This window comes from Ipomoea nil, unplaced genomic scaffold, assembly GCF_001879475.1.
Source record: "Ipomoea nil cultivar Tokyo-kokei standard unplaced genomic scaffold, Asagao_1.1 scaffold3069, whole genome shotgun sequence".
Taxonomy (NCBI): domain Eukaryota; kingdom Viridiplantae; phylum Streptophyta; class Magnoliopsida; order Solanales; family Convolvulaceae; genus Ipomoea; species Ipomoea nil.
Window position 1 is genome coordinate 9,907,534 of NW_017619497.1, and position 17,852 is coordinate 9,925,385.

General features: G+C 36.4%; 3 protein-coding genes across 5 annotated transcripts; 2 read left to right on the forward strand and 1 right to left on the reverse strand.

Moving 5' to 3' along the window:
• Positions 1 to 435: 435 nt before the first annotated feature.
• On the forward strand, positions 436 to 1,502 carry LOC109164915 (ethylene-responsive transcription factor ERF109-like). The gene has a single exon (XM_019313473.1). The coding sequence runs from the start codon at positions 503 to 505 to the stop codon at positions 1,343 to 1,345; it is 843 nt and encodes a 280-aa protein (XP_019169018.1). The 5' UTR covers positions 436 to 502; the 3' UTR covers positions 1,346 to 1,502.
• A 2,257-nt stretch (positions 1,503 to 3,759) lies between these two features.
• Positions 3,760 to 8,171, forward strand: LOC109164942 (probable LRR receptor-like serine/threonine-protein kinase At1g67720). Of its 2 annotated transcripts, XM_019313504.1 has the most exons (9): positions 3,760 to 3,867; positions 3,942 to 4,485; positions 5,140 to 5,603; positions 6,469 to 6,604; positions 7,195 to 7,266; positions 7,365 to 7,433; positions 7,523 to 7,594; positions 7,672 to 7,743; positions 7,820 to 8,171. In XM_019313504.1, exons 1-9 carry the CDS (start codon positions 3,783 to 3,785, stop codon positions 7,824 to 7,826), a joined length of 1,521 nt encoding a protein of 506 aa, XP_019169049.1. In that variant the 5' UTR covers positions 3,760 to 3,782; the 3' UTR covers positions 7,827 to 8,171. The 2 variants fall into 2 exon arrangements, with proteins under 2 accessions (XP_019169049.1, XP_019169048.1); XM_019313503.1 differs by having other exon boundaries at positions 7,672 to 8,171.
• A 2,495-nt stretch (positions 8,172 to 10,666) lies between these two features.
• On the reverse strand, positions 10,667 to 12,634 carry LOC109164707 (cyclin-dependent kinase inhibitor 7-like). 2 transcript variants are annotated; one of them, XM_019313252.1, is made up of 4 exons: positions 12,047 to 12,634; positions 11,864 to 11,916; positions 11,461 to 11,658; positions 10,667 to 11,095 (listed from the first exon to the last, which is right to left on the reverse strand). In XM_019313252.1, exons 1-4 carry the CDS (start codon positions 12,326 to 12,328, stop codon positions 11,026 to 11,028), a joined length of 603 nt encoding a protein of 200 aa, XP_019168797.1. In that variant the 5' UTR covers positions 12,329 to 12,634; the 3' UTR covers positions 10,667 to 11,025. The 2 variants fall into 2 exon arrangements, with proteins under 2 accessions (XP_019168797.1, XP_019168796.1); XM_019313251.1 differs by having other exon boundaries at positions 11,461 to 11,661; positions 12,047 to 12,536.
• Between the last annotated feature and the right edge of the window lie 5,218 nt (positions 12,635 to 17,852).

The following is a 17,852-nucleotide window of genomic DNA, read 5'->3' on the forward strand; positions in this document are numbered from 1 at the left end:
AAATGTAAAAAGAAAAGTATGTGAACGGCGCGCCTGACGCACAGCCTGGCGCGTGCACTGCACGCGCCCGGCTGTGCCATGCTGTGCGCCAAACGCGCACAGCATGTGATCTTTCTTTTTTTTTTTTTTTTTTTTTTTTTCCTATGCTCCCCATATTTGCAGAGCAATTCTTCCCACCATTCTTTCTTCTCCACACTAGTTATTCACCCAATTCAAAAGAAAGCATATGACATTATCTCCACATTCTCCCCTTAATGTGGATGCTCTAACCTTAAAAAGTGAAAGAATCAGAATTCGAACGTGCCAACAAACATCACTTTTGCCTGCATATGCCAGATCACACTCCGTGTAGATTATGTGTTTTGACTGTATGAGCTGGCAAATCCACGTCATCCTTCCCCCCCTATATATCCTTAACCGCCTTTGACCGCTGTCAGAAAATCGGCAAACTCTCCAGAGCTCCAAGAAATATAGAAGAAGTGAAGATTTTTCCGGTTCCGGCATGAATAGGATAGGAAGGAGAGTTAAACAGGAACTAAGCTCCGGCGACCAAGGTCACCGGCCACCGGCGAGGCTCACCGGCGAGCAGGAATTCTCCGTCATGGTCTCGGCTTTGAAGAACGTCATAAGCGGGAGGGCAGTGTCAGCCGAGGAGAATGTGGATTTATTTTCGTCGTTTGAGTTTCTCGCCGCCGCATCCGCCGGAGATTCCTCGACGAGCGCCGCGGAGTTGCCGCCTTTTTTGAGCGTCCCGGAAGGTAACACGTGTCAGTTCTGCGGGATATCCGGGTGCCTGGGCTGCAATTTCTTCGGGCCCACCACGGAGGCGGACGACAATCAGAAGAAGAACAAAAATGCGGTGAAGAAGAAGAAGAAGAATTTCAGAGGCGTGAGGCAGAGGCCGTGGGGGAAATGGGCGGCGGAGATACGGGACCCACATAAGGCGGCGCGTGTTTGGCTGGGAACGTTCAACACCGCGGAGGAGGCGGCGCGGGCTTACGATAGAAAGGCCATCGAGTTCAGAGGCCCGAGAGCCAAACTCAATTTCCCATTTTCCGATTACACATCGTCAAATCCTCAACTGCTGCAACGTTCGGCTTCAACGTCTTCGTCTCATCTTCGCCGGCCAATGCCGCCACCGCCGCCGCCGCAACAGCAAGAAATAAGCGTTACAGAGAGCAATTTGGCGGCGAAAATGGAGGTGGGCACGAGCAATGAAAACGAACTGTGGAAATTCGGGGAAGACGAGATTCAAGACTGTTGGACGATGATGATGGATTTCAATGGCGATTCTTCCGATTCCGCCAGCGGTTACGTTCAACCGTGGGATCATCAATCTTGCTAGAATGCTAGCTACATATATTGCAGAAATAATATTTATCGCTAATATAAGCTAGCTAATTCCTAGGAAAAATTCGCTTTAATATATTCGACGAATAATTTATCTATGTAAATCAGAGTTTGCCATAAGTAAATATAAAAATATAAAATTTGAGAAACAATAACCTGCCACATCTTAGTTGATATAGACTTGACAATAAGGACTTGCCATAATTCTAGCCTCTAGTTCCTCACCCTCAAGAGTAACTAGGGAATATAAAGTCATCCACATATGTGGATATGGCATATTTTCTTAGAGAAAAAGGAGTCAAGTTGGCAAAGAGAGAAGTGAGAGAGAGGATTGAGGTTTCTCTACAAGAGAGAAAATAATGGCAGAAAAGTGGGTTTCATTGATAAGTGAGGCTAGACGCATCAGAAGCTTGTGCGTGTCACAATTGCGCCCAGTGGTAGCGTGTAGTGCACGCGCTTGCTAGACGCGTTGTCGGCGCGCGCTTGACAGTGACCTTTTTTTTTTTAAATCAGTTTGTTTTTTCTTCAACTCTCATATTCTCTTTCTTAATCACACTTACAAAAACTTTTCAAAAATCACAAAATATTCTACAATTATGGATGCTCTAAAGAGTAAAGACCAGAAGCATGAATAATTTTGTAGTCAATCCTCCATCTTATTGTGTGCACCTTAGTACTTTTTTTTTTAATAATGGGTAAACGTTCAATGTCTTTCTTAGATATACTTTTTGTTACATGTAATACTGAGTATTTGATCAAGATTGCGACAAAAGAGTTTAAGTTTTTCTCGAGATAAGACATGACCCAAAATTATTTAATAAAATGCACATAAAAATGTTGTTCTTCCAATTTGCAATAAAATATTACTTGTACTCTCAAATTATAAAGTTGATAGTTTGAGTTGAATAAATATCCTAAAAAAGACTTGTAATGGATATTCCTAAGAAGCACGTAATGTAGCATGATGCCTATCCATACCTAGGAAGCATGCTAAATAATGAAATAGAAAACCACAATGCTGGCGAAGAATAACACGTGGATAATTCCATGAAGCAATCTATGCACAACATTTATCACGTGCTAAAACAGAGTAATATTTTAGTGAAACTTTAGACTAAAGAAATGGCAAGAGGGGAGGAGGGGGGCATTCAAAGAATAAAGATGCGAGTCAGAATCAAATATAATTAACGACTCACTGAGTTAACCATGGATAAAGGTCGAGTTGCAGAAAAGCGAAAGAAATTTGATGTGTTGATTTGGACGAGTGGGGGGCAGCTAACTGACTCAGTGGAGAATATCCGGGTCATTACTCGGTGTTGTTGATAGCCGCAACGCGTATGGCAACGTGCCTTTACAGTTTTTAATATCAGATTATATTACAAAGATTCCAGACAAGATTAGATTCCTCGTATATCATGTCTGATCCCCTTGCCATCACATTTTTATCGAATGTTTCTGATTAGTCAATTACCAAATAATAATAACAATAATAATAATACTAATTATTATTATTATTATTTTAAATGGTATTGACTATATTACAATGTACTATTTATTCATACACATTTTCTCAACCTACTGAAGCACAAATAATTAATACCTTCATACTGGGGTTCGAATCTGAGACCTCTCATTTGAGGGGCCACTAGTGTCAATAAAAACAATTAAAATTTTCATTATTATTTTAATTATTAGTACACAAGTGCCAGTTCTTTTATTTTCTTGGTAACAAGGTGAACCTGCATAGAAGTAACGGTGGTTCACTTTTAATTTTTCTTTTTTCAAAAAATTTTCCATTAGTTCTAGTATTATTGTAGATGACCATTTTTTTTGTCCTTCATCAACAAATCTTTTTTTTTTTTTCATTAAATACAAAGACATTTCTATCCTTTTTTTTTTTTTTATATACAAATGAACGTGGGTTAACCCGCTATATTTTTATTTGTTTTTTTTTTTTTGAAAAAAAAATCATAATTGAAGACATAAATGTCCTTGTATTTTACGAAATTTAAACGGTTTTGTTGATGGATGACCAAAAGTAGTCATGCCACAATAATACTAAGACCAAAGACGGATGTTCTGAAAAAATAGACTAAAAGTGGATTGTCACCTATAAATCTAGCCAGGACCAAAAATGAAATATAATTAACTCTTATATATTATTTAAACTAAATTGATTATTTGAGGAGGCAAATTAAATATATAAGATAAGATAAGAAAGTAGTATACCTTAATTCATTGTATTAGGATATAGGAAGCTATCTAGGAATTGAAGGAAGGAAGCAATGGTGGTAATGTTATTTCATCAAGAAATGGAGCTTTATTCATGGACAGCCTTTGACGTGTACATTTCCTGGTGGTTTGTGACCTCCATATCCTCCGACAAACCTCCCCACTTCCATTGCCGTCTCGCAATCCTTCCATCTCCAACCATGGCGGCCATCTCCACCTCCCTCTTCTTCTGCCTCGTTTTCTTTCCCCTAATAATCCTTGCCCAGACCAACGGCGTCCCTAAAGGTACGCTAAATAACCCAGAATTGAATTGAATTGAATTTGCAGAAACATAAAATTTAAATTACATTTTGTGATAGGTTTCTTCTTGAACTGTGGCGGAAACGAGGAGGTGGAACTGCATTCTCTTACGTTCGTCCCAGACGATAAATACATTTCTGCCGGCAACAAATCCGTCGTGAAACAGCAAAACATCCTTCTAACGTTAACCACCCTCCGCTATTTCCCCAGCAACAAGGCCCGGAAATGGTGTTACAGTTTGCCGGTGGCCAAGGGGAAGAGGCTGCTGGTGAAGACGGTGTACTATTACGGGGGGTTCGACGGCGGGAAGGAGCCGCCGGTGTTCGATCAGATCATCGACGGCACCAAATGGTTTGTGATTGACACCAGGGCGGATTACGCCAGGGGTCTCACCTCCTACTATGAAGCCATTGTTATGGCGAATGGAATGGACCTAACGCTCTGTCTTGCCAGGAATGAGCAAACTGGGAATTCCAGCCCCTTCATTTCCGCCATTGAAGCCTCTTATCTTGAAGACACCATTTACAATACCACTGATTTCCAGAAATATGGATTGATCAACCTTGCCAGACACAATTTTGGCTCTGATTTTGATATGATTGGGTATGTATATAAAATATCAATTTTGGTCCCATGAGTATTAGCAAAATGACAGTTTTTGTTCACATATTTAATTTCTATCAATTTTCATTCACGACTATTGTTTTACTATCAATTTTCATCCACCATTATTGTTTTAGTGCCAAAATTTATCATGGTCATCTCTTCGTTTAAGACATGTCAAAATATGAAATTATGAAGGGTATTTTCGTCATTTTTAAATTAAGATCCCAATTTGAGCATGAATAAAGAAATTAAACCCTAATATTGATTTCAATTTGCAATTTTCCTCCTCAAATTAATGTAGGATGAGGAGGAAAATTGCGAATTGAGATCGATCTTAGGACTTAAATCTCTTTATTCGTGCTCAAATTGGAATCTTAAGTTGAAAATGACGAAAACACCCTTTAAAATTTTAGATTTCAACATGTCTTAAACAGAGAGGTGATTGCCGTGATCAATTTTGACACTAAAATAATAATTACAGATGAAAACTGGTACTAAAATAATAATCGTGGATTAAAATTGGTATTTGCTCCAGAATATGTGCTTATGATTTTCAAAAAACAAAATAATTAAATACTAATTTTAATTTTAGCTTAGTCCTTTAATTATATTCATATCATATATCTGATCTTGAAAACTGTGGTTCAATAGTTTTCCAGATGATCCTTACAACAGACTGTGGCTTCCATTCATGGACAATAACCCATCAGTGCTAAGCCACTCGCACGTGACGCCGGTGGCGTTTTGGAACAAGCCGCCGAAGGAAGTGTTCACGACGGCGGTGACAACCAGCAGAGGGAAGACGCTGACGATGCACTGGCCGCCGTTTTCGCTCCCCAATACTTACTACTACATCGTTCTCTACTTCCAGGACAACCGCACGCCCAGCGCTTATAGCTGGCGAACATTTGACGTCAAGATTAACGGCAAGACGTTTTACAGCAAACTGAACGTGACCACAGGCGGCGTCAGTGTTTACTCTCCGGCTTGGCCGCTTTCTGGGAATACGTCGATTTCTCTGATTCCGGTTGATGGTATTCCGGTCGGGCCTGTCATTAACGCCGGAGAAATCTTTCAGCTTTTTCCATTAGGTGGAAAGACGCTCACACGAGATGGTAAAACTGTTTTTATTTTTTTATTTTTCAACCTAATTAAATTGGCATAACCACAGAATTTAAATTTGACTGATCTATTCACTTTCTTGATTTGAATCTATCAATAATGGACAATTTAGGTTGATTTACCTTGTTTTTGTTCTTTGTTCAACTCTTTAAGGTTAGAAAGCAGGATTTAGGTCAAACCTTTAAAGAGTAGTGATGGCATGTTTCGTTCGTTACTAAAACACTATTGAATAGTGGTTGCATATTTCATTGATTACTAAAAAAATGGGGTTTTTTTTTCTTTTTTTTGCAACCCACTCAAGATGGGCTAATCACAAAATTTCAAGTTCAACTGGGGAGTGTCTTATTGGCATCTTTGGTTTGAGTTTAAAATTGGACAACCTAAGCTAATTTACCTCTTTGTGATCTTTTTACTGATTAGACTTCTTCGTCAATTTTGCCACTACTATAAAAATCATTATCAGAATCCAAATCATTATCAAAATCATCATTAGAAACCTTAACCAGGTCCCGGTTCCGAAATACTGTAACAAAAGGAACATAGGAGTTTGTTGCTAGGGATTTGACCAAATAGGATCGTCCAGTTTTTATAGAACCTATCACTAAAATACCCCTAGAAAGGGATAGGGGTAAGCGGAGCGAAAAGGGTAGGTTAGGAGATGGGTAATGAAAACGATTCGAGATTTGTATTGTCTGATAATAAGTAAGGAATATGATTTAACTATACACATTTTCGGGTAGTAGTTACAGGTTTCTCTAGTTAGTAAAAAAAGGGGTTTTTTGTGTGTTTTTAATGTTTCTGTGGCAAAAGTGATAATTGTGCTTATATATAGTGATTGTTTGCTGAGTACTTAAACAGTGGCGGCGTTGGAGGATTTGCAGAAAAGCTTGAGGAACACGCCGGAGGATTGGAATGGGGATCCATGCCAGCCAAAGGATAATGGATGGACAGGAATCACATGTAGTAAAGGGAAATCATTCAGAGTTGTGTCTCTGTGAGTTACCCACTTTCACTATTACATTAGTAATCATCAAGGGTATAATTTGTAGGACATAGTTATAGATAGGATTATATATGTTCAGGGTTGTGATATCTGGGTAGATAGGTCTAATGGTTTAATGTCTCAATATCGCTAACGGATTATTAGAGAAATTAGCAAGCTAAAGTGGGCCGAGACCTTATACGCGACGGTCCACCCCTGAAGAAGAGAAGTCATAATAGGGACATGCATCACCCAGGTAGACGGGCACAAGAACCTTGCCATGCTGCCTGGCTTCCTCTTCGCCGATCGGTCCAGGGCTAAAATACAAATATTCATGTGTATAATTAGTGACTATTCATACATTTCGAACAAGCAATCCACCTCGAGAATAGTGAAATTTTGAGAAAATATTAGTGTTTATATATTATTCCATAGTTGTAATATAATTCTGGCCTTTAGCGCCGCCAAGAAATACAACTTCTGCTATTGTTTGTTTCATTATCTCTTTAATTATTGTATGTTCTATTGGATCTTGAGGCCTAGTAATTGCATTTTTTTCTGGCAAACATTTTGCTTACATTTTGAGATGAAATTGTTTGAAGGAACTTGACTGGTATAGGGCTGAGTGGAACACTACCTCAAAGCATATCCAAATTGACTGCAGTTTCCTATATGTAAGTAGTCATTTCTGTTCTACAAAAGCAGAATATGTTGGGAAAAAAAGAACATCTTTTTATAGGATTTGCAAGAATTGAGAATGACTGATATACAGTTGGCTTGGAGACAACAAACTCTCTGGTACATTGCCTGATATGAGCAAATTGAAGTCCCTGAAATCTCTGTAAGCTCTCATTTCACCCTGGTTTATCAGTTATAATGTACTTCCCGGTTTTCGCACAATCTGATTGGTTTATACCATCTGGAAAGAAGGCATTTGGAGAACAACCAGTTTGAAGGAGCAATCCCAAAGGCTCTAGGCCAACTACCAAAACTCACTGAAGTGTGAGTTTCTTTCTCCGATCGATGCTTCAAGAAAAGTTCTTTTTTTGGCTGTCTAATTGCGTGTTTTGTTTCGACAGGTTTCTGCAGAATAACCACCTAAATGGTGAAGTCCCACAAGGCTTAAAGAACAACAAGAACATAACCCTCCAGTATGAGAATCTTTGTCTGCTGACAACGTTGCTACTACTGCTGTTAAGATCTCCTTTCTGACTCTTTCTGTTGCAGGGTTTGAGGGGAGCTGTCGGGGGATGAAAGGAGTTAGAAGAGCTGAAGAAATGGGATTATAAGCTAGCAAGAATGGATGTGAAGAAAGAGGGAGATGGATGTTGGATTGCCAATTTGTGGAAAACCTGAGTGTATAAATTAAAGTAATGATCTTCAGTGAAAAAATGTAGTTTAATTAAGGTCCTGTGTGAACAGAACCATAACATTGTGAAGGAGTTTGTTTATATATTCAGAAGTTCAATTTGCAAATTTCAATGCCAAGTTTCTCAAAGAAATCCTATGCAGGATCTTATTCATCATAAATGGAATCTATATATAATCCACTTGACATACAATATAATGTTTAACTCACTACATTTCTCTCTACTACTACTGTGACTAATTTTAAATTCAGTTCAAGTTACACTTATAGAGTTTGATCCTTATCCAAAAAAGACTTGACTCAAGACATTTAACATATATAGTGCACCTTACACGTTTAGAGGATGTTACCTAACTTTTCAATTATCACAAGTCACAATACATGGGAAAAGACCCAATATAATCCTCACTCTAATTTTGACTTTTCTTCTTCATTAATTTATATTATCATCTTCTCCAATCTCCATATCACCGAACCAAGCCATTCTAGAGAACCCAAGATTCCAATAAGCCCACTTTTTATTTATTTTTTTGGATTTACAGAAAGGGGAACACCCAAAAGAGGCCAAAATAAGCCCATCTATTATCACTGCTCACAAAATAGGGCATTGGTTAAAAAGTTAGCCACATAGTTCAAAGGTAAGTTTTTAACTACTGAATACATATAATCAAGAGATCGACCAGCTCAAAAACTAATTCTTTTTTCTATTATTTATTTCTTAATAAGTATAATGGGTTTTTTATTTTTTGTTATTAGGCATTTGATATTGAATATTTGGTGCAATTGGTAAAAAGAAATTGATGAAACATATAAGATTCTAAGCAGCCAATTGGAGGTTATGGAATAAGATTCAAAGCAACTGTTTCTCCATAAAAATTAAAAAATTTGCTTTACTTGACCTATAAATTTTCAAATGCATATTCGAGTCCTATATCCCACCATGACTAATAAGATAAAATTTATAAACTTATTTTGAATTGATTAATTGGTCAAATTGTGCTTAAGTTCATATCTATAGGTGTATGTATACACCAATTGGAAGTTGTGCAACCTGGAAATTCCAGCTCGAGTGTGGGGTGTGGACATACTGTAAAGTGAAACTAAATTAAACTAGATATTATAGAGAGTGGTAAATATAAAGAATTTAGTATGCACGTGGAGTAGTAGCTGGTACTGGTAGCTAGGTAGGCTCCTAACAACTAACAATCCGAAAGCAGCACTGAAATCCACTGTAGAGAACAATGCAAGTACGCTCCAACTGGGCATCATAATCAGTGTAACAGTGTATGTTCATCATAAATGTATAATTTTAATAAAATTTTACTATACAAATAAGAACAACCGTTATAAAAAGAACAGCGACTTTTCTTTTAAAATAAGAATAATTCTATCTTTATTACTATTATTATTTTTGAAAACACTATCTCTATTTTTTTAATTTCTAAATTTATATGTATAGACGCTTAGACCATCTATATTGGTTTTTGAACAGATTGTTAAGCGCCAACTAAAAGAGAAGAGTGGAAAAAAAAAACAAGAGAAAATAATTAAATGAGGGTGGTTGTCAGTTGGCGACCACCCTCAACGCGCCCATTGAGCGCTACTGGTGCGCTTAACGTGCACCGGCTATAGTTTTTTTTTTTTTTGGGTGGAACCCATAATAGGAGACAAAGACTAGCAGTCATTGCAATACTTTTTTTTTTCTTTTCTCTCATTTTCCTCTCTCTTTCATATATAAGATTAACAACCTCAAAAATCTATCCAAAAATTACTATTGTGGTTGTCCTTAGTATTTTGTTGTTTATTTTCTTTTGTTTTTGACTGGGATTTTTTTTAAAAAAAAAAAAAATTCTAAAGTATTTCGCCTTTCTACAAAATAATTTTTTATATATATATATAAAATGCTGGGGAGTATGCAACATTCTCCTTTATTTCATTGTTCTATGTAATAATAGTGTCAGATCCAAAGTGCACAAGAGTCGAGTTACTCCCATCTCCCAATCCTCTGTAGTTAGTATACCTATGCATGAATAAGTACATAGCACAGAAGTAGTAATATAAATAATGAAACATTCTGTATGCTTTGAAAAACGATTAGAGTTTTTTTAGTGGGATAAATGTCATAAAAGGTCACCTCTTTTTGATGTAAGACTAAAAGACAAAATGTCAAATCCAATTTGATAATAGTCAACGAAGATCAAAAGTGTATCTCATTTGAAATTTCTTGTCGTAGTATTATTATTTGTATATGCTATATCTCTATATATGTATAATTGAGCTGGAAACCCAACGATCCACAGGCTGATTGGATGAATTCTATTGTCGGGCAGGAGGGGCCTACGGACGAATAGCACATGCGTTTGCTAACACACACTTCCAATTCCCGCCTATCCGTTTCTTGTTCATTCCATCTCTTTGTTGGATGGAAACTTGAAAAAGGTAAAAAGCCTCTTTCACAGGTACATCACACAGATCACCAAAACCCACTTTCCTCCCCCCTTTTTGAGTGATTCAATGAAATGAAAAGTTTGCTTTAAAGGTCCCAATCTTTCGCCTCTCGGGCCAGAAGAAAAAGAAAAGAAACGGCTTTCAAGGTTTATCATAATACCCACCACCACCCATACCCCAACAAAATCAACTTTCAAATTAAATCACATCGATCAATAATTGTATCGCAATCAATCTTTTCACAACTTCAGCTTATTATCAGTAGTAGAAGCTTCTTAAATCTCAATATGATTTATAGGCTCAGATCTACGCAACAGACTTGCTTGCGTAAAAGTGGGATAGAGTTGGAATAATGCATGTACACATGCATTACATAATCTAGCTTGGCAGCTTATTATAATTCAGGCAAAGCAGCGCGTAAATAAAAGGGGAAAAAAGAAAAACAAACAATTATAGTGTGACCGTACCATGTATTATTTGAGTGGTTCGTTCTATTATTAGGTGGGTCTGTGACTATCTGAGACGAAAGGTAAAGATGGAGAGCAATGCGGATCGTGTTATCGTTTAGACTGACATCAATCCCAGCCTCATCATCACAAATTTTCCAGACTTGGTTTTATGGCTTCAAACGAACCCACTGGTAGCGCCCCTCCAATGGCACATCCTTCACAATATCGTAGTTGTACCTGCATTGAGAAGGACAACGATCACCAGTAGTTCTACAACAGCAATATTATACCAATTAAGTCATCAAACTGCACATGATAATGATCCGATTTTACATTAATTAATTTCATTGTTTTTTTTTTTGAAAGGATTAATTTCATTGTTAATCAATCAAAATATGTAAAATTATGTGAAATTTAATTTGTTTTGCCAAATATTTGAAACATTTTTTAAAAATTTTATATTATTTAGCTTTTCAAGGCAGTGTAGTGTAGTACTGAAGGTGAAGCTGAAACGATAAGATAGATGATAGAACATGTATGTGTAATGATAATAATTCTGATCGTGCGCACTCGCCGTCGCAGCTTTTAATTTTATCACTTACTTTTCCGCGAATCTTTTTTGCACGTACTTTTCCGTCGCGGAGAAGAACTCCTCGATCTCCGCAGCTGATGGCGTCTTCGCGGCATCTGCAGGTTTCCGACGAGAATCCGCCTCCGGTGACTTCTTTTTGGCGGTCGATGATGAGGACTCCATTTCTGCTATTGAATCTCCGCAAAGCTCGCTTGATGGAGGCGTCTCACTACTACAAAAAAAATAACAATAATTACTTCTCCATTTAATATGAGAAATTCAGATATTCTGAGAATATAAAATGGCTAATGGCTTTTAAGTTTATCATCTCAAAGTATCAAACATACATGCTCGCTGTAATATGATGAAAAATCAGAGAGAGGATCGGAGATGCATGAGTTTATATAATATAAAATATATATATATATATATACCTCATTCCGTTGTTCATAGAACCTGAATTGTCAGCTACGAACTCTTCATAATCCTGAAATTCAAAACTTAAAACGAGAATTAATTTCTAGCAATCAAAACGCGATGAGAAACTGATGAAATTTGAAACAACAACGATCGAGCTGAAAAGTAAATGCAAACATAAATGCTGAAGTACGTTTCACCTTCGCCTTCAGATCTATGTTTCTCAAATCCTCCTTAACGGACTCGCTTGATTCGCAACTCGAACATTTCGACGTTACAGCTTCACAAACAACCGCCGGAGAAACCGAATTATCCGACGACGCAACCTCATCTCGAGCTCCATCATTACCGCATTGAGAACTGACCTTCCTTCGTTTGCTCGACGAGCAGCAGAGCGAAACCTCCGGAGCTCTCGACTTCAAACCAGCTCGATTCCCGCCCGTCTCCCCCATTCCCTCAGGTCTTCTCAGGTACTCTTTCATCTCTGATCTCTAGAGTCGTCTAGCTATGTTCGTGGATACATACTGACACACACGTATATATATATATACACATACACATGCAGTTAATGAGTGAAAAGTGAAGGTGAGAAGAACATCGTGAGCTTAAGGCCAGGGGGAATGATCTGAGGAAAACGGGAATGTAATTTCTAATTACAGAGAAAGTGTGATCGGAGGGCGGAGATTAAGAGAGGCCGTTAGTGTTTTGGATCGGAGCAGTTCCTATTCTGGGGGTGGAGTGAGATGTGGTCCATGCTCCGTTACGGTGACATAGGCACATGGGAATGCCGTTAGCAAAGATCTTGCTGTCATGCGAATATGATTACGATTCAGGTGACTACGCCGTGAAGTTGTAGGAGGTAAAAATTTAAATGAATTTCTACTTTTAGAAATCTATATTTTACCTCTTCAAAAAAAGAAATCTATATTTTACTTGTCCAAAAAAAAAAATCTATATTTTATTTTCTTATTAAATTTTTGTGGACCCCTTTCGAAATAGATTGTTCATTTGTTAGGTAAAAATAATTAAATAAAAACACTAATTATCATCTTAAAAGAAAATTTAAATTTTGAAATAATTTGAATTTAAATTTGAATATACTTTAATAAGGTTCTGCCAAATATGTTTGAAAGACAATGGGTTTGGTTTTGGACATGATAAGAAAAATCAGTTTGTTCTCGTGGGCTAAAAATGGGTGGGTATAGGATAATAAAGTGATCGGATAAATGGACATCTATGCATCATTTAGGTGTATTTTGAAAATTCGAATTCATTTTTCAGGTTTCTCATGTTTGACAAATGGAGAAAAATGATGGTCAATGAAAAATAAATTACGGTAAAAAAAAATTTGTTATGTTTTTTCGAAAAACAACTTCCCTTATTTTTAAAGAGAAGTCATTTTCCAAGCATAAGGGTCTTCATCTTCTTGCTGTCAAGGGAGAAACCAAGTTTCTTCATCTTTATTGTTGCGACTTTTGTCTTCATCTTTCTTGTCGTCCACCGTCACCGGAAATGATTTCTGGTTGTGGGGACAAAAACTACAGCAGGAAAGGATGCAGATATCGCATTGGAAACCAGAGAAACAATATCTTTGGTTTCCGAAGCCAGAAACCAGCACAGTTTTTGGCTTCGAAAATCAGTGCTCTGGTTTCTGTCGAAAATCAAATGTTTTTTTTTAATAAATAACATTGTTTATGCTGAGCATTTTTTGTTAGGCATTATTTTTATTGAGAATATTATTAATTATTTTCTGATTATATTTAAAATTGATATTATTATTATTATTATTGTTGTTGTTGTTGTTATATTCTTAATAAAACAATTAAAATGTTTAATTATATAATTATGTTCATTTTTTATTTTTAAATGAACCAAACACACTAAAATAATTTTTCAGAATGCAACCAAACAATAGAAACAAAAATATTTTTTGAAAAATGACTCATTTTTCAGAAGTTATTTTTCTAATTTCAAAACACGCATTTAGAGTACAAATTGCAAGTGGCAATCAATTAGGTGTGAGTACTGAGTATTTGCGTGGGCAGTGAGACAAGTCAATGTATTGTTGCGCACGGGGTAAATATATAATTTACTTCGCTCGTGTTGCAACAAGATTGAACAAGAACATTCAGATATGAGAATAATATTTTGTTAGGAAACTAGAGCAACCTCGAAGTTAAGTTGGGAATATATTAAGGCGTCATGTTTAATCAACACTGCCTTAAAAAGCGATTTCTAGAGACGAGGCAATCTGTGACTTTCGGCACGCTTTTGACGGGTAACACAAATTTAACTACGCTTAATTTGCACCAACCAAAATATTGGCGAACCTGTCTACAACGCTCAGACCAAAGAGACTAGAGAGAAGAAGAAGACGAAAGGTTGTGTACTGTTGTATCGAAAGTGGGTCTGAATGTGGACACGCAACCACAACCTTATAGATTAATTACGGATAAGGAAGTTGAAAGATTCGAAAATTTAGGGACTGATAAATTAAAGTGACGAACGAAATGTTGCCTTGCACGCATGTGAATCAAGCTGAGCGTGCGGGTGGCACGCGTGGTTCCCCTTTCTTTCCTCTCGATAAGGCTTCACGTGGTCCTATATTTGTAGTTGCCATTATATTCTACTTTTAGTCATTTTTTTTCAAATCATCCTTCTTTGGTTCTTGTATTATTGTGGCATGATCATTTTTTGGTCCTCCATCAACAAAACCGTTTAAATTTCGTAAAATACAAGGGCATTTAAGTCTTCAATTATGAAGTTTTTTTCAAAGAAATAAAAATAAAAATATAGCGGGTAAAACACTTTGTATATATAAAAATGATCGAAATGGTCTTGTATTTAATGATATGTCAACGATTTTGTTGACGGAGAACAAAAAATGGTCATGACACAATAATACTATGATCAAAGATGAATGTTCTGAAAAAAGATTAAAAATGGATTGACACTTATAAATCTAGGACTAAAAATGAAATTAGCTCTATATTATAAAGTGGGAGAAAGAAGGTTCCAAAAGCAATGCGGGACAACAAATTAAACAAGGCAAATGAGCCTTCTTTTTGAAAGTTTTCCAACAAATTTCATTAATGAAACCCCCCCAACTACTATTCAATGGTGTGCTCAAAGAAATAAATTAGTTTAGATCGGTTGTGCATACCTAATTGGCAGGACCACAATGAGATAACTAGTCTAGGTTGTCTATAGTTAGTCAACTCAAATAAAAAATGTCAATTGGTCACTACTTTTACAGCTGAACTTGTAACTTTGTACTTAATAAGTTTGACATTTGGTTAACTTAGCTGGGGGGATATCCTCCTTTTTGAGATGTGCATGTGGTAGATGAATACGCAATATATTTCAAACGAAAGTAGTATACGGAAGCTGTACTGACTCCATTAAGTTGGCTTTTAAGCAAAGCCAGATAGCGGTTGGGAAAACAATTTATTAGAATAATAAATTCGCTAATTAAAAGTCATTAAGCTTATCTAATTCCCCACCTGTAACTTGATTAAACCTGTACTGCAAGCTGGGCAGCTGGCATGAACGATGATTATATTGAAATTTTGAAATCGACCAGCCAATTTGAAAGAAGTGTCATCATACGTTAATGACCCAATTTAATACGGAGTATATATATATATATATATATATATATTTATTTATTTATTTATTTATTTATGTTTCGATGAAAAAACAATGTTAATTAATGGATAAGTAATTGTTGTACAATGCACATTTAAAAATGTTAAATTGTATTACTAGTTATTGATTAACTTGTAAAGGGATTGATGGTGTGATTAAATGATGTAGTTAAGCAAATACATATGAAAAATGATAAAGATCTATTTGGTAAATGGGTGTTAGTTGTTAGCTGATTGAGTCAATTAGAAAATATAATTTGTTGATAACATTAAGTCCTTAACTGATTGTAAAATGTATTTGGTAAATTAGCTGTTAGCTGATAGCTGTTTGGTATAATTTCTTTTCTAAAAAGATAATTGAAAAACTTGCTTTGAGCAGTTTTTTTTTTTAATTTTAACATTTTGGAGTTACAAAAAGCTAATTAATCAAACACTTATATTATTTTTTTAATCAAGTCAAACATTTAATAGTGGTTAAATAAGTCAAAATTGACTAATTAATTTTTTGTCAAGAGTTAGTCCCAGTTTGGTAAAATAATTCTATCCGCCAATTTTGACTTATTTGACAACTATTAGATGTTTGACTTTGTTCAACAATCAATATGAGTGTTTGATTAATTAGTTTTTTGTAACAACTTATTGCTCTAAAATGTTAAAATTCAAAAAGTTATTCAAACTACTTTTTGAACTAGTCAAACACACTAACCCAATCAGCGACTACAACTAACAACCATTTACCAAACACCCCCTTAATGTAGTTAATTCATGGCAACTACTTTTTGGTGCTCGAGTGAATGCTTGGATCAATTCAATAATACTCTGCAAGTGTAGCAGAGAAACCTTGGATTCTCCGAGTAAGCTGAGAGATGGTAACGGCACACCAACTGATCTGACGAACCAATGGGGTGTAAATTGGGATTGGAAGATGAGCAAAGAAATGTTGCCTGCATATATAAACAGCCAAAGTAACCACCCATGAAGCAAGGGCTGTTGTCTGTTGCATGTCCGATGATATATTATAGTTGTCCTGCAGCCCAGTGAACACTTCACATGTTGCATATCCCCCCATGTTTCTAATTCTTACCCATTTTCATCGCATTCCAATGTTACGTCCACATCTATGCATTTTTAATAAGTTTTGACACACCTTCAATAGTAGTAATTCTGTACTTATGTAGTTGATAATGTTAATTGTTGTATGATGTTACATTAGTTTAGGCGTATAAGTATGAGTAAAAGAAGGAGAAACATTAAAAATCAACAACAATGGAACATGGGATGGATCGAAGTCATAAAATTTTGAAACATATTGGTTGGTAAAATAGTTAGCCTATTTGTCAATTTTAGTTTGTTTGAACACTATTAACTATTTAACTTGGTTAAACAACCAATATGAGTGTTTGATTAATTAGCTTTTTGTAACTGTTTATTGCTTCAAAACAACAGCATTCAAAAAGCTGCTCAAAGCAGTTTTTTCGAACATTATTTTGTGAAAGTCATTTTGTATGTAATCAAATATCAACCGTTAATTTACCAAACGTTTTTCTACAATCAGCTTATCAACTAATCAAACCTATGGGTGGTAATAGGTCATGCCCCTTCATAGGGGCCTATGGCCTGGCCTATTTAGTAAAAATGCCAGGCCTATTTAAAAGCATATTTAATTAAATAGGCCCATACTTATATGTAAAGGTCTGCCCTATGAGCCTGCCAGCTTGGCCTATATATATTATCCTGAAGCCGCGACTTGTTTCATTTTATGTTTGAATACTATTGTTGGTTTTTGGGTTTTCGGGCCCAAGGAGGTCCAACACAACCTTCGGCTGGTGGATACACCTTTCAATAAAGTTTGCTAAAATAATATGGGCTCGATGATTTTGACGTGGAAACCGAAAGGAAAACCACGGGCCTTTTTGGGTTGTGCCAAGCCTAACTCCACTATGTATTTTGTAGGTGTCTTTGTACATACTTGTAGGGCTATTCTCTACACAAAGTGTTGTGTTTCTAACAATATAGCAATAATAATATAAAGAAGAGTGATGGAATGGTGTGGAAGAGTCCTTCCATGTGTATGGATGAGTGGTGGAGCCTTCTTGGTATGTTTTGGAAGGAGGCCTTCTTGGGAGAGTGATAGTAGTCTTCAAGTGTGTAGGAAGAGTGCTTGGGAGAGTCCTCCCATGTGTGTATGAGTGAGTGAATGGATCCCCCTCTTCTTGTCTTCTCCTCCTTTTTATAGCCAGCCCCATCCCAAAAGTGTCCGTTGGACCATTTAGTAGGGTAGTGATGGGTGATAATTAGGGGGTTATGGATAATGATAATAATGGGGTAATAAGTGGGAGGTTAGGAATGGTGGGGTAGT

What these genes read in the sequence shown, in the direction of transcription:
- LOC109164915 (XM_019313473.1), top strand. Translation starts at nt 503, where the DNA reads ATGAATAGGATAGGAAGGAGAGTTAAACAGGAACTAAGCTCCGGCGAC.
- LOC109164707 (XM_019313251.1), bottom strand. Translation starts at nt 12,328, where the DNA reads ATGAAAGAGTACCTGAGAAGACCTGAGGGAATGGGGGAGACGGGCGGG. An exon ending in ACATAGATCTGAAGGCGAAG is followed by an intron (nt 11,917 to 12,046) that starts GTGAAACGTACT and finishes TTTGAATTTCAG; the next exon opens with GATTATGAAGAGTTCGTAGC. An exon ending in TCTATGAACAACGGAATGAG is followed by an intron (nt 11,662 to 11,863) that starts GTATATATATAT and finishes TTTTTTTTGTAG; the next exon opens with TAGTGAGACGCCTCCATCAA.
- LOC109164942 (XM_019313503.1), top strand. Translation starts at nt 3,783, where the DNA reads ATGGCGGCCATCTCCACCTCCCTCTTCTTCTGCCTCGTTTTCTTTCCC. An exon ending in TCATTCAGAGTTGTGTCTCT is followed by an intron (nt 6,605 to 7,194) that starts GTGAGTTACCCA and finishes AATTGTTTGAAG; the next exon opens with GAACTTGACTGGTATAGGGC. An exon ending in TTGAAGTCCCTGAAATCTCT is followed by an intron (nt 7,434 to 7,522) that starts GTAAGCTCTCAT and finishes TCTGGAAAGAAG; the next exon opens with GCATTTGGAGAACAACCAGT.